This window comes from Rhinichthys klamathensis, unplaced genomic scaffold (genome assembly GCF_029890125.1).
Source record: "Rhinichthys klamathensis goyatoka isolate OS25496 unplaced genomic scaffold, OSU_Roscu_1.1 h1tg000071l_1, whole genome shotgun sequence".
Lineage (NCBI taxonomy): Eukaryota > Metazoa > Chordata > Actinopteri > Cypriniformes > Leuciscidae > Rhinichthys > Rhinichthys klamathensis.
The window spans coordinates 434266-451371 of NW_026606614.1; the positions used below are offsets into that span (position 1 = coordinate 434266).

The 17106-nt window shown below is 38.2% G+C and overlaps 1 protein-coding gene across 2 annotated transcripts in view; it reads right to left on the reverse strand.

The window, feature by feature from the left end:
• rasgef1ba (RasGEF domain family, member 1Ba) overlaps positions 1-17106 on the reverse strand; it is a 78034-nt gene that overhangs the window by 14072 nt on the left and 46856 nt on the right. The window contains exons 1-4 of one of the 2 annotated variants that reach the window (XM_056250567.1): positions 6485-6595; positions 2267-2449; positions 1387-1509; positions 1119-1256 (exon numbers count right to left, since the gene is read on the reverse strand). In XM_056250567.1, the coding sequence (XP_056106542.1) occupies positions 1119-1256; positions 1387-1509; positions 2267-2449; positions 6485-6565 (525 nt within the window). In that variant the 5' untranslated portion in view covers positions 6566-6595. Of the gene's footprint in view, positions 1-1118; positions 1257-1386; positions 1510-2266; positions 2450-6484; positions 6596-17106 lie in introns of those variants that run through there. The other variant, XM_056250566.1, reaches the window with a different exon arrangement.

Consider the following 17106-nt stretch of genomic DNA (forward strand, 5'->3'; position numbering starts at 1 on the left):
ATTAGTTGATCACCCTTTCACTAGATTGAAGAGGCGGTACAACACGAACACATTTCCTCCATGAGCGTAGCGGGGACGCAGAAGCTCATCGATCTTCAGGGTCAGGATAAAGCAGATCAATAGCCACACATGTGTTTACTACACAAGTCACTGGAGGATGAGTCCTGCTTGTCTTTTCGGGTTAGAGAAACATCATTCGCTTGGATCTGATGGGTCAGCGTCCTCTATCTTAAACTGTCGATTCTAACTAGCTCCCTGCTGTTAGTCATTACACTAATGCTCACAACCATGTGAGATGACCAGAACTTGCTCGGGCAAATCTTTTTTCACTGTACATTAACAAAATCAAGATTTGCAGACAGAAGAGGACTGTTCAACTGCGAACTATGGAGACAAATGCTCACAGGGACATTCGAGGACAAAGCTTAATGAGAGCTACCAACTTTATTCAAATTTAAAAGGAAGTGACAGGTTCAGCTCCGACCGATAAACAGCAAAAGTACGTGAGCACAACAGAAGGGCGATAACCTGATGTAAAAAATCTAATCTAATCATGTAACAACCTAAGAGAGTTGCTTTGTTTTGTTTTTTGTGTGTCCTGGAAGTTTAAAAAGAATTTAGCATAAATTATCCCAAATGTGGTGAAAAAGTCCCTTTGAGGAAAAAAATCCTAAGCCAGAACATGGTAACATACGAGTCAGGGCTAATGGAACAATTTAAATGCAGCCTGTGGAAAAGCACCAGTGAAGACAAAAGCAGCCGAACAAAAGAGCTTTATTCTCGCTTCTGTCAGGGCACTTTAGGTCTAAAGAAATCTCACTCCCCAGTGCTCAGGTGTTGACACCTTCTCATCCAGCGTGTTACATCTTATGTCTTTCTTAAGCAGCCGAATGTTAAAGAAGCCATGCTAAGACTTATGCAAAAATGTTTTATTCTGTCTATGCTAATAGTGGTACTAAAGGTATAAAGAAAGGCTAATGTCTTTGACAAGTATTCTCAGCTTTCAGGTGACTATTATTTTAAAACGGCATTGCCCTTTAGCTGACATTTCCTTAAGAATAAAAAGCTCATTGTTTCTGCTGAAATTATCACCTAACACTTGGAAGCGGCAGACTTACTTCATCTCCAGTACTCAGGCGATGTGTTAGTTCCTTCAGACTCTTCATCATCCTTTCATCCCTGAAGTCATAGGCAAACGTCTCTGTCCACTCAGTCAGCAACTGCAGGATCTTAGGAGCAATTTTCCTGACTCTTGCCTATAGATAAAGTAAAAATAAACAATGTAATTGTAATTGCAAATTATTGTCCCTAGATTCTTACAGCAACCGTTACGACTGAAGACACCTTCAATCAGTGTAATGATACATGATGTCTTTGCCAGTTTACCTTGTCTGCCTGAGGATCACTGAGTCTCTGCTGGTCAACACACAAATGGCACACTTTGGACATCAGCTCATATGGATGAGTAAAGAGACGGGAACTGAGCAGGAAACTGAAGATGTATGTCCTCTGCAAGTCAAAAAAAATGTGATCAAAGTTGGTGCAATAATACGTTTTTCATTATTCTAAACAAAACTAGTATCGGACTACAATAAATCTAAGTGTTAACTACATACATTTATATTTCTGGAGAATATAACTAGTAAGCTACATTACCGTTACAAAGTTTGGGGTGGTTGTTGTTTTTTCAAAAGAAGTTTTGCCCAGCAAGGCTGCATTTATTTGATCATAAATACAGTAAAAACAGTAATATTAGTTTAAAATAACTGTTTTCTATTTTAATATACATTTAAAATGTAATTTATTCCCGTGATGGCAAAGCTGAATTTTCAGCATCATTACTCCAGTCTTCAGTGTCACATGATCCTTAAAAAATTATTGATTTGGTGCTCAAAAAACATTTCTTATTATCATCAATGTTGAAAAAAAGTTGTGCAGCTTAAGTTTTTTTTTTTTGGAAATGGTGATCCATTTTTTTCAGGATTCTTTGATAAATGGAATGTTCAAAAGAACAACAGATTAAATAGAAATCTTACTTTTGATCAATTTAATGGGTCCTTGCTGAATAAAAGTATTCATTTCTTTATTAAAAAAATCGTACTGTACCCAACCTTTTGAAGGAGGCAGTGTATGTTGGTGATAGTTAGACAGTTTTGACATTGTAAAAAAATAATTTGAGACATAAAAATGAGCGTCCATGTGTTTTCAATACTCAAAATCCAATATCAGAATAAGGCTGAATACTTTTGATACTCTATATACTCACATCAGGATAGTACGCCACTGTAGGGACCAAGTGCTCAATAAGAGCCTCCAAGGACCCTGACACCAGGGTGTTGTCATGGTAATACAGGCCTTCGTAGTCCTCTTCCTTGGCCTTATAAATATTCTTGTTGTATCCATTGGGCCCATACATCACTGGAAAGGGTGGCGTTTGAGGCATTTTGTCCTGTTGAAGGACATAGTCTGATGAGTCTCAGATAAATGCAAACACACTCAAAAACAGACATTAACGTATGAACCAATTCGTTAATGCTGAGCCTTCATTCTCCTCAGAAAAGTTTGTTTACCTTTGTGTAAAACACAAAGTCCCCAGTATCATTATAGGAAGCTGAGTGGAAAATTACTCTTCCTCGGATGGACGACTCATGGGGATGAATACGTCGCGATTAATCTCAATGTGCAAACACCTTCCCTGATTGAGCCTAAGAGAACTTGAATTTAATCTCCATTCAGTGCGCATTTCAGACTCACACTCGCTAGCTCTAATCCACCATAAATAGCCTGAACGTACCGCCACTCACAAACACCAACAAATTAATCTTCATGCTGCTTTTACCTCACGTGGATGTACAAAACAGAGGCTCTTTTAACTATGGTTTGATACGGGGAAAAAACACGATGACCTATGAGATCAAGTGCTTCTGAAAAGAAGGATTCTCTTTTCCCCCCTTTAAAACCAAAACGTGGGCCTTTACAGATGAGAGTCCTGTGAGTCGGTCAGCATTAGCTAGAGGTGATAAGCAGACAAATGCAGTTCTTTACCCACACAAAGAGCTCTGACTCACACTGCCTCCCTCCCTCCTACTTCTGTATCTTCCAGGCTCTTGTGGAACCGAACGGCAGAAAGTGAGTTTTGCACATGTCAATGCATCACCTAATCACGCGGGCGGCTCCAGCATGCCAGCACGAGCTTCTGTGCCATTTCAGAGCTCAGCCCGTGACTTTATGTGAGATTCCTGGACACTGCGCATATGGGCCCCTCAATGGAGGCATTCACAGCTAAGGCACGGGGCGTCAAGGGACACCCCAAACAATGTGTGGCCCCAATGGCCGCCTGCCTATTCAGGCTCACAGGCGTTTGGGTGCCAGAGTCGGACGGGAGTGCACAGGAGGGAGGGGGTGTCGTATGATGAGGTATATGGCCCCCCACAGAGACCTCCTTCATAAAACCATAGACATTAGCATCAAAATGGAGGCCCAATAGGTCAAAGCAGCAAACGCCCCCCGCGCATCTGCTTTACCATGTGTTATACCATCTGAGCAAGTCAATGAGTTGAAAAGCGAGGAAGGCCAACTGATGTCATGAGTGACTTTGCTCTCATCACCAGAAATTGACAATTTGTCAAGTCCTGCATGAATGATGCCTCTGGGAACCACATACAGTTTTACTCTCCGTCTCACATTCTGTGACAGCATTTGCCAAAACATGCAAAGAAATAAACCACCTTGTTGTTTTTGACCAACCACTGTTGACTTAAGTCCACTCAACTCATTATATGGCCAAAAAGCAGGATCCTCCTGCGCATCTGCCGATGCAAACCTATTAGCGAAGCCCCCAGGCCACAATGCAAATCTGCTAAAAACTGCAACAGAAAAAGCCAAAGCCCTTTTAAACTCACTAGGCACACCAGCTGCAGCCCAATTTAATTCTGAGAGTGAATAAAACAAAGCCGAAGCTGATTAGTAGCAGGGAATCTGGATGTGTTTACTTTTTGGTTGCAGGTGTCAAGTATGGCCAGCCACATGTCCTCTCCCCTCTCCTGTTTAAACAAACACTGAGCACAGCCTTCACAACAGGGACCGTATAGCGTATAAGCAAACAAAAAGGTCCTTTCTTTCACACAATTGCTGCACTGTATTTGTCAGAGCTTTTATTTTGACTATGTAGAATATTAGGCATCCATGCACGGCTGCATTTTAAATAGTTATGACTGTCAGAATGCTGAAAACATTCAGTCCCACCCACATGTTGACTGTAGTGTTGATTGCTGCGTCTCTAGATCACAACAGACTTCCTCAAGCATAAAGCAACATTAAGCAAGATAAATAGTCTGATCTTCAGGGCTCCCACACCTTTTGACCAATGAATTTCCATGATTTTTCCACTCATTTGGATTTTAAAGATTATTTTTATAGTAAGATTACGCTCACAAAGTTGATAAAATAGAAAATGTAATAAATAAAATAACATTCTTATTTACAATAATTAAATTTGAAAATTCATTAAATCATGAATTTTACAATTCCTTGATACATTTACAGGTTTTCCATGGCCGTGGGAATCCTGTCTAAACAGCCCAGAATGTTTGGGTTTTGTTGTTTTAACCTCTACGTAGAGGTTAAAACAACAAAACCCAAACATTCTGGGCTGTTTTGAAACTGCATCCTCAACAACAGGGTTTGTTGAGCTCATTGGCATGATTTTAGAAGCTGTAAAGTTGTTGTGGCAAGTCTACTCTTTAAAGGTCGCTTCATGCTGAAAATAAAAACAACCAAGGATTAAGCTCTAACAAATAGGAAGGACTGTTCACTGCTGTGCTGACAGGAAGACATGATTCCCACTCATATTCCTCTAAAAGATCCAAACAAACAAATGCCTGCTGTATTCAAATGACTTTGTTATGGTCCACGACTCCACGCATACAACTCTCAGAGTTCGAAGTAAAATGACAAATTAGTATAAAATGACGTTACGAATATTATGAAATGAGGAAATAAACATGCCTGCTCAAGACACTGTCATAGACGCCGGCATGACACAACATTGCCAGTTTCCAAATAAATTGAGCAAAAGGATCAAATTGAGTCTTAGTTTTTTTTTTTTGTCAAAGTGGGTTACATGTTAGCCTTGGGAAATGAGCAGGTGTGTGTGTGTGTGTGTGTGTGTGTGTGTGTGTGTGTGTGTGTGTGTGTGTGTGTGTGTGTGTGTGTGTGTGTGTGTGTGTGTGTGTGTAAGACAGTGGGGGAAGGGGGCTATAGCTTCATTGAAACTACTCAAGTGTGTTTGAGTAAATAAAGGGCTTGTCTGACAGGGCATACCGTCCGTCCCACTGTAAAAGCACTTTGAGCTACCTGCATGACTTGTATCACAGGGGCAAAGTCCAGCCAAATCACAGCGACCTGATGCAGATCAGCATTTCAAAACAAAATCAAGTGTCTCGGACACACTTCTTTACACAATTTTTGACCCGACAAGAATCCCTTATTTCAATAAAATTCAGTCAAAAAAAAAAAAAAGTACAGTAAACACAGATTTATCAAGTAGATATGACAATCTGCTTAATTCCCAAAATAGCTTACTTAATTATAGTGGAGAGGAACACATGGGTAATGATCATCTGAAATCAACAGGGGAATATTCAGCAACAACCCTCCAGTTCCCAAAACCACCACCACAAGACCACTACTATGGGACAAATGAAAATGATTTCCCCACTGAACACACAAAACTCCATAAAGCTGCCATCTTCATTCTGCAGTGCACACCATCTGTTTAGTACACATTATGTACACTATATTCCTATGCCAATTTACTGTAATCTTATATCATATATATATAAACAATTATAATGGCCTTTCATGATACTTTAAGATTTCACTTAGCCCCATGGGTTTTCCAGACTTGGAATCAATTTTTAAATTCCCTGAGATATCCTTATCTCTTTAACTATATAACTAGTGAGGTATATAAACATTATAATCACTGTATAATAGTATACAAAGTATCATGGTAATACCATGACACATTCTCAATTAAATCAATATTAAACCATCAAACTATCAGACCAGTCAAAAAGGCAAGACTAGAATTTTAATTACACAAACAATACCATAAATAAGCAATAATACATTATAATCATCCATTATGGTACATGGCACTGAATTTGTAGTGCAGATATCAGCTGTGAAAGATCACATTCAGGACCGCCAACATAACACAGCCAGAGCCACAGGCTAGATTCTTTACTTATGTCAATAAGACAGCAATGAATATGATCAGCAGCGAATATGTGTTGGGTATGTTTAAATATAAGAAACTGGATTCTGCCTTGTTTGCATGACATTTATTGACTGACGGATATAGAGAAGGTTGCACTGTGAAATAATATCAAAATGCATGCAAAAACAAACGGCGTCTTAAAGGCATCAGGTATTAAAGGCGTGTTATTAAAGCGCATTAAACATCGCTTGCGTTTCTCACCTCGAAAGGGACAGAGACTCCGCTGTAGATCAGATCTGCAGAAGTTTGGCGTTGAATGGCTGAGCAAGAACCTCCGAACATATAATCACACACTTCAAAGAAAAAGATTCTTAAAACTAAAAAGTCTTAAACCACGCCGCGTATCCCCAGGTCATACGAATACCGACTGTGACATTCAAGCGTATGATCCTTATAAATATCTCCAGGAGGCAGTATGTGCGACGCGCTATTTACTCATGATCTCAAGCAAGTGTGCGGATCCACTGAGCGCGCGAATAGTAAATGATAGTAGGCTGAGCTGTGGGATGCGAGGTGGCCAATCAGCGGACAGCACCAGACTCAGACACCCGCGTGCATGTCAGCGCGCGCCCATCAGTTTGCGAAAGCAAGCACATCGATTTCACTAAAACGACAACTGAAAGAAGAACTAATGACTGTCTCAGCAAAAATCCCCTGAAAATAATTTTCTTGGTTACTTACAAGTCTGCCATTAGGCTATATACAGACAGACATGAAGTAGTAAGTAAGTAGGCTAATTAAAGGGGGTAAATAGCATGAACTTGAATTGATCTTTTCTCATAATCCACAAAAGGTATAAATGAATTTATTTATGGAAACAAAATAAATAATTTAATGTTACCAGGCATAATTGATGTGAATGGGAATATTTGGGGAATCTCCCTCAAGTCTCATTTTTTATATTTTTTGATAAAATTCAGATAACACTTTAGTAGGCTACAGACTGACTGATTAAATAGGCCTATATTATCAGTCAGTCTGTAGCCTACTAAAGTAGGCTGATGTGGGGGTCGTGCCCATGTAGTATCTGATGTGGGGTTCGTGCCCAGTTTCTGTGAAAGTCCAGGCATCCTGATACATGTCTAAGAAACATGCATGTAAATGGCACATTAGCATGCATGTTTCTTAGACATGTATCAGGATGCCTGACTTTCACAGATACTGGGCACGACCGGACCCCCACATCAGATACTACAGTGATTCCCTCAAACAGTTCACAGAGAGGTTTTCCTTCTCTCATTGCAGGTCAGGGGGCCGAGAGGTCATCACCTCTCTCACCTTCATGAGGTGTGCTGAGTGCCAATAGCATGTTTTAACAACACACATATCAGTTTGTCTTTTAAATTGACAGAACAAATTGATTCATCTGCTAAACATTTTACTCCCCTAACTGGTTAAACTAAAAAATGCTATATACACTACCGTTCAAAAGTTTGGGGTCGGTACGATTTTAAATACTTTTAAAAGAATTCTCTTCTGCTAACCATGGCTGCGCTTATTTGATTAAAAATACAACAAAAATCAGTTATAGTATTAAATATTATTCCAGTGTAAATCAGCTGTTTTCTGTGTGAATATATAGTAAAGTGTAATTTATTCCCGTGATCAAAGCTGAATTTTCAGCATCACCAGTGTCAGTGTCTTCAGTGTCAAAGGATCCTTCACAAATCAGTATAATATGAGGATTTGATGCTCAAGAAACATTTATTATTATTATCAATGTTGAAACCGTTGTTGGTCTGTCAGTTGTACAGTTTTTTTTTTTTTTTTTTGGATTCTTTGATGAATAGGAATTAAGTTCAAAAGACTTTTGTAACATTATAAATGTCTTTACTGTCACTTTCGATCAAATTAATTATTCCTTGATAAATAAAAGTACTGATTTCTTTCCTCCAAAAAATAAAAATAAAATTCTCACTGACCCCAAACTTTTGAACGGTAGTGTACATAACATTCATATTTTCAATAAGTGTTTAAAGTATTATGCACATTAAGAAGACATTAGCTGATATCAAACCAGCACCTTAATTGAGGGAGCCTATGAATAAACATACAGTGAAAACATTTGTTAAAAAAAGCAGAATAGAACAAATTTCCAAAGCTTTAATGTGAAAGATGTGTATGAATCATCTCTAAAAATCTGCACCACAAAAGACTCTTCAAATGTGGTGTAAAAATAATGAATGTTTCTTCATGCCTTTGACAACCAGCCTGAATAAAATCTGAATATGGGGAGCATTATGCTTGAAAATAACCATTCACAGATTTCACATCTTGGCTAACACCTCCACAATGGGCTCACAGTTATATAACCTCTGTGTATTAAAAGTCATTGTTCATTGTGAAGTGCTGAATTGTGGAGGTGTTCGTAAAGATATGAAGCGCTAACAGACAGTTGAGTACTCTGCAAAAGTTAATACTAATGACAAGAACCAAACATAACAAAAAGTTGAAGAGAAACAGCTACAAGTTCATTCAAATACAGTCGTTCGTCCCGTTAAATACACATTTAAGTTTAGTCAGCACAGACGGTCTGACTTGGCTCCCCTTCTGCTCCAGAGGTATTCACACCTCTGTTTTGTAGTCCTAGATGGGGCATTATGAATGTGAAAAGTGAGACATGAATTATTTAGATGTTTGAAATGCTTAAAAAGAATGCATGATGAATACTGTGCCTGTTGTTACATTTACATGTTTGACTTCAAAAATCCTTAAAACAGAACAAGGTTAAAAATGTAAATGCTCAAAGCTAAATGTGTTGATTATCCCAATTAAGCATTTTAATATTCCAAATCTTTACAAATCAATTTAACCAGTTGATCAAACAAAGAGAGTCTTGCAAAACACAAAAGTCTATGTAGAGTGTGTACATTTTTTTACACATAAGAATGCTAAACATGGAAATTGTCATCTGGGTACTCATTCAAACATTTCTGGCACATCCATTCTGTGGAAACAAATGCACTAGCAGTTGACAGAGATGATCAGGCACGGTGTTAAAAACCACAGTATGGTTAGCTGTAGTTAACCAAAGTGCTAATGTACTGCAGAAACTTTAGTATACCATATGGTTACATCATGTGTGTGTTGAATCTCCATACTGGAAGGCAAGGAGGTCACAATCGGCTTAGTCTTTTGATCTTTGGTGTCACTCTGTTATCATGTTAGGCTACTTCATTTCACAAGCCCATTCATTAAAATAATTTATAATGCTAAAGAAAAGCACCAACAAATCAAGTGTCAGATCATGTACTGACCCTAGACCAGCCTTCTCCATCCCAATTTTTAACTTCACAATCATTGAGAAAAAAAATAAAAATAAAACTGGCCTCCAATCAGGAACAATGGGTGGCAACCAATTCCAGACAAAGGGCAAAAGTAGGTCAGTACAGTCTGCTGCTTCTTTACTCATCATCATTCACAGAGCCTCATTAGCATATCATGTTACGTCACAAGATCATCACATGGAAAAGTCAAAGCATGGAAACCAATGTGACTCAGTGATCAGAATTAGCTTCCAAATGAGGAACAAGATGCGTGTGTCTTGCTTCCTGACATTTACAAAAAAAACTTTTTGTGAAATATGTGACTCTGTATAGTTCTCATAAATTTAACACTGTAAAAAAATGTTTTTGTAAATTTGTTCACTTACAGTTTTTATTCATCATTCATGTTTTGATTTTTAGCTTCTTGATAAAAAAAAACCTATTCTACCATCTTAATTTGCTTAATTCATAATTAATATAGTATAGGTGTTGAACTTTTTTGTGAACATTTCTCTCTATGAAAGATTAATCCTTAATATCTGTTTTACCTTTTCCTTTGAGTTGCACTTAAATCCAGCACTTTTCTAAACATTTACAAAACATGCTGGGATAGACACAATCAATTGTACTCATGTATAGACTTCTTCACAAATATACCAGGGAAATCCCAACTGGCAAGTAAAGAATGAGTGAGGCACTTTCCCAGTCGATTTCTCTTAATGGATTCAAGAGAAACATTACACTCTGCAATCTGATACAGACCACACAAGTGGACTCTCAACTACACAAGCCAGTTATATTCAAATGCAACCTGATGATCAAAACCTTATGGACATGACTGGATTTAATTTGTCAAGAATGTGGACCATATATACGTTTCCAGAGGAATGTCTGCAGCACAATTCTTTTTTCACAGTTGGCCTAGTTCAATGTTGGCGTGAGCCTGAGGAGAACGCCTTTATGTCTCTGTCTGACAAAACCACTCACATCCCAGAAACCAAAAAATAGGGCATCTCTAACTGCGGGAAGTGACTTTTGAGAAACCTTTATGTGAAGTTCAGTAAATCCCCTCCCCCTCCCCTCCCCCCTCCCTCCCTCCCTCCCTCCCTCCTAAAAAAGCTCAACAACAACAGTAAAAAACTTCTGTCGCAAAGACGTGCGCTTCTTCTGAGGTGACCTCCGCACTGAAAACGTATCATTAGGATACTGCGGCAGATAATAACCCATTGAACTCAGCCCTTAAGGTCACAAAGATATCGCCTCTCCAGTCCCATTCTACAACAACAGATGCCACATGATACAACATGTCACAGATGGACTGGATAAGATCAAATGACAGGTGTAACAGCCAATGTATTCTGAGAGAGTCAACACCAAATTACTGAAGGCCAAACAATTTTATTATTGATGTTGAAACTGTCATAAAATGAATTCATAGTTCTACAAATTATATATAGTAATAATATTAGACATTATTAAGAAAATATGAATGCCTTCATTTTAACATATTTTAATACATACAGTGTATATGCATATACACAAGCATAAACACAACACTCTCCGCCCAGCAGGTGTGTGGGAGACTGGCTGCCAGCGGAATGAACAGGAAACCTGAAAATACTCCCGGCTCCCACACACACTGAAGGCCAAAGAACATGATCTCCCACCCATGTATCTCGGGGGTAAACAGAATCACATGATGTGGGCAGAATTTACTGTAAGTTGCATATAAATAATTATGCAAACAAGTCCGGATTACAATGTACAGCACACACTTTATTATTTATGCAGTATGACCGTTCACACTACTGGGATGCATGCCATGAATTATGCAACATTTTCTTGTCAGTTCCGACACATATCATTAGCTCTCAGCCATCACCACACTGACCACCTCTGAACTACATATAAAGACACATATATATCTCCTGTTACCATCTGGATGCTACGGTGAGTAGGATGGGCTGCTGGTTTGTTAAGTCAGTCAGGGGGCAAAGGACTGTCTTGTGTCCATCTGTGACTTGGCTGTCTGAAAGAGCGCTGACATTTTAATTATCTTTGACTGAGGCAAGAGACGGAAGGCCTCAGTCTGGGAAAAAACTGCCTACAAAAGAGAATGGGTTATAAAACTGTCTAAATGAGAGGCGTGTGAAATGACATATGTGGGTTTGCATGCATGCACTGTTTGACCAAAAAAAAAGAAAAGAAAAGCTTTTTTTTTTTAATTGACAGGGAGGAAAATGGACACTGACAAAGCAACAAAAACAAAAACAAAAAAAAACTATCGTAAACGTAAAAAAGTGATGACTTGTGGAATATTTAACTCTGAAAATGTCAAAATCTAATTATATATAAAATACATAATAAAAATGATATGATTATATATAATTAAATATATAATAATACAAATTACTCAATAGACTCAAATCAAGTCAACAAAAAGTCACATAATAAGCATCCTGGAAAAGAGCTCTGAGAACAGAGTTATGTGCTTTGGGAGGGGTCCAAAAGCATATGAGACAGAGCAGCTGGAAGACATTGCATGTGTGCATGTGGAGTGGCATTAATGTATGGGGGGAAGGCTAGGAAATGGAGGAAACTAGAAGACAACACCCAGACAACCTCCCTGTGACCCACATACCCTCCCTTTTCCTCCCCCGTCTTCCCTCTACCTTCTGAGTAGAGAAGGCTTGAAAGCTGACATTCCATCCCCACCCCCCTCTGTCAAAACAAACAAGAAGACCACCTGAGGAAAGGGAATTGTTTTGTCACATTTTCAAGGGTCTAATCTTAACTAGTCAGAAGCCCACTTTGTTTGCCTTCATATTACACGTCAGACCTTTGGGTACACGAGACATGTTTGAGAAATCAATGCTTGATATTCTATTAATAGTATGATGACACATTGCACTGAACGGAGGCATACGCATAGTTGTTTTGTCCTACTTTTGTCTTATGGGTGTTGTCTTTCATCAACAAGGGCTACGAAGACTATGCACTTCAGAAAAGGATTCCTCAGTGTCACGTAATGGGACAAATGGCACAAACATTGTAGGAAGTTGAATTACGTCAATCACCACATTTATATGCAACAACAACATTCAGAATTTGGTAAGTGTCATGCAAACACATCAACCAATATGAACAATAACATCATAAAGATTGGCTTAATAGAGATTAAGCCAATATTCTGGTTTCTAGAAATATGAATAAGACAGCTGGCACACAACAATATACCAGTATTTATCATAATATTAGGTCATGTAATGAACTTATAGAATATTCACCATTAAGGAACATTAATTAAATCAGCATGTCTAAATAAAGGTAAAATGTGGGTTATACACAACCATTCAAAAGTTAGGGGTCAGTACGTTGTTGTTGTTTTTAAAGAAATTAATAATTGTATTAATCTAGAATGCATTGAATTGATCAAAAGTGACAGTTAAAACATTATAATGATACAAATGTTTTCTATTTCAGATAATGCTGTTGTTTTATTCATCAAAGAAGTGAAATGTATCAAGGTTTCCACAAAAACACATTAAGCCGCACAACTCTTTTCAACATTGATTATAATAATAAATGTTTCTTGAGCACCAAATCAATATTTTAGAATGATTTCTGAAGGATCATGTGACACTGAAGACTGCCTGGAGTAATAATGCTGAAAATTCAACTTTGCCATCAAAGGAATAAATTACATTATTTTACAATATTACTGTTTTTACTGTATTTTTGATCGAATAAATGCAGCTTTGGTGCGGATAAGAGACTTTCAAAAACATTTCAAAAAATCTTACTGACTCCAAACTTTTGAATGGCATTAGATACACACACACACACACACACACACACACACACACACACACACACACACACACACACACACACACACACACACACACACACACACACACACACACACACACACACACACACACACACACACACACACACACACACACACACACACACACACACACACACACACACACACAAATTATAACATTTCAACAACATTACACACACACACACACACACACACACACACACACACACACACACACACAAATTATAACATTTCAACAACATTAAAAGAAACATCATTATTTACATTTGTAACATTGTAATTCATGCTCTGTGCATGTTATATGCTCATGCATATACACTTTTAACTAAAGTATGGACCACAAAATAATAGAATTTTCTTTTTCTGGGGAACTATCCCTTTAATCAGAAAATGTGCATGTAAACATGGTCGCATTATAATGAGGCAACACTTATCAGCACGAACATTCCACAGAACTTCACCATGAGATTCCAGCCGCAGGTTTCAGAGAATGCGAGGTGGCTAGATGATGTTGCCAGCAGACGGTCATAATGGATGTTCCCAGTAAAGGCTGGGGGTGGCCCGACTCTTCCCACCATCCCTGCTGAACAGCTGAACAGGCCCACTTGTGTGTTTGTACTCTTTCATTAATTCCACCAGTGCAGAGGACACTTGCTCAGTCAACTGGCTGCATAGCTGCTGTTTCTGTTCATCAAAATTGCCCACTGAATAATCTCACATTATAGATATGATGTCACTGGCACAGAATGAGATAAAACAAAATAGTCTACCACATAAAAGCTAATCTGCTCAGACTGCATACGATCTGTCCCTTTTCATGGCCGTCCAAGTCAACAGATGAGTCCCACTGCCCCTTCTTTCAGCCTGGGGCTCAACTGGCCGATCTGAGGCAGCGGACAAGTGAAGATGGCATAATTCAGACCGTTTATGTAACAGCATGTAGTCATTCATTAGAACTGGTCTCCACAAAAGTTTCTCTAGGTTGTGTTTGCCTATTCAAACGGGCCGCTAGACTGTCTGCTCTGACCCTGCTCACAGCCTTTTCTATCATGCCACCAGTGCCTGAAACAATGTAAGCGCAGATGGCAGGCATGCCACGCCAAATGCCACACAAAGCAGTCCCAGATGGAGCCGGCCTAGGATTTATCTGCCTGATAAAAGAGTATGGAGAGATTGCACATTTTGGGGATTCAAAAAATAGCCAAATATATGACCTTCCGATCACGTCTCACTTCTTTCGTCCAGACAAATTCTCTTTTTGATCTGCTAATGTTCAAATCTCCTGAAAAGGATGGGAAGTTAGACTGGATGGACAATGCGACTATTATGCACTTTGATACTGTTTTGGGTTCTCAGATAGGAGTATGAGCCCTTTCTCTCCTTCATTTAGCTTTCACAGCCACTGTAAACATATGTTTTGAATATATAGTAGCTTTTCTTAAAATAGACATTGAGACAAAGTGATCAGTAAACACAGCTGGTTGGCATCCCACATTCATGTAGAATGAAATTTAAGTAATCATAAGGTATTTTTACACAATCTGAAATAAGTTTTCCTAACAAGATGGGGGTGACAGAAAAACAAAAGATTACTGTTCCTCATTTAAATCTTGGGAAAGACTTCTCTGACATCTGTAAACGATTATAATTACAAAACATAACACTGTGAAATCACAAATTAAACAAAAAATGCTACAGTTAATATACAAAGTATATTCAAGAGAGGTAAAGTGATGAAAATTCTTCCTGAAATCCAACTCTTAAGAAAATTTTGAGCACGGTTCAGCTGTATCGTGACCGTATGATCTAAAAATTGTTATAAATCAAACACTTCTTAGTTTGAATTGATGTGGATGATGCGGTTTAAAATTGATTGTTACAGTATGAAAAAAAACGTATGAATATAACGAATCCTTTCAGAACAGAAATGCCCTGATTATTCCCCTGTGGTTTTTGTGTGGGAAAAGTGATGATTTGGTGATTCCAGTCACGTTCAAATGCCTGTGTGTGCTCATGCCATTTTACTGGTGAGGTGACGAGTGAAACGGAAGCTGCACAGCCCATCCCAACCACAGAGAGCTATCAACACACACACCCTCCTATCATAATCCTCCTGCTTTGTGAAACAGTTTAGATTTCTCTAGTGTCCTGTATGGTTGATAGACTTGAATAGATGTTGTTAAAGGAAAAAAAATATATATATATGTGGTTGCTAGAAATTAACTAGAAAAAACACATGTACTGACCCATTATATTTTAAGAATAAAATATAAATACGTGTGATGCATTCTGGGAACATCTCTTTTTAAAGCTAGTAGTAAGCAGAGCAGGACAGTAACGGAGTACATTTACTTGAGTACAGTACTTAAGTACAATTTTGAGGGATCTGTACTTTACTCGAGTATCATTTTTGGGGAGTACTCATGACTTTACTCAAGTACATTTGAGAGGCAAATATTGTACTCTTTACTCCAATACATTTCTATCCATAACCGTGAGTACCCGAGTAAAAAAAAAAAAAAGTAAAAAAAAAAGAAAAATCTCGGAAACCCTCAATTTGTTGTTTCTCTCTCAAACGTGATTGGATTGTGCAGGCGCCACTGATTGGGACAGCCTATCAGCAATCACTTTCAGCTTTCCGCCAAAGTCAACTCCATGGTCAGATTTTATATTACACATTAATGTAAGCCAAGCATTTGGTTTGATGTTCTTGAGTATGTGGTGTGTTTAACACAGTCAGGTTCAAATGTGGCAGTGGCGTAGCCGCGAGGGATTTCTGATTTCTTTAAAAAAAAACTTTAGGAGGCAAAATATATTTTTACTGATTATGTGAATTATACTGCGCAAACCAAAGTAGGCTACTACCCAGCGAATGAAGAAGGGTTGGCGCTCAGTCTCCACAGTACATAAAATATTCATTTTGTTTTATTTTATTTTTCGGGTTTGCATTTATGAGGAAAAAACAATGTTATGGACGTGTTCTCCGTTACGGACGTGAGCGCTCTGAAAGCGGCATAAAAAATGCTTTAAAACTTTCACAGAGACATCAAACAGAAAACACAAAACGTTTCTTTAACCTGAATTTCGTTTTGCATTAATTGTATCTTAATCTTAATCAATGTTTCATCAACCAATTGCCTGGGTTTAATAAATAAGAAGTAAATAGCAGACGATAGATAAGAAACGGAGGCGCCGGCACGTGAACTGGATCTCGTCTCATAAATGAACCGAAACTCAGCGTATAAGGTAGCCTACTTGCCTCTCACAGACATGTCTACTTTTAAACAGAAAAAATCAAAACGAAAGAAAACAGACTACAGACTGCTTATGTAATCCGTATGAAATGTGCATTTCTCTCTGGCGCATTCACTACTGAAGATCGCGAGTCAGCATCGTCAACTTCATCTAGCCGACACTGACAAAGAAAACACTTGTTTATTAACAAGTGTTTATTAATAAACAATTAAAATATCTCCTTGCTATATTTTACATATTCATAATCATTCCTTTTGCCGGTTCTTTGTGACAGCTTTTAGGTGTTTTATTGGCAGCGCCATCCTTACATGTGGTGTGTGTGTGTGTGTGTGTGTGTGTGTTGTCCCCGCATTTAAAGATGGGACCCCTCAAAAATTTAATTTAATTAAATAAAGCAACATGGTAAAAAGATGAAAATGACTTGATTTTACTTTCAATTCCTTTTACAT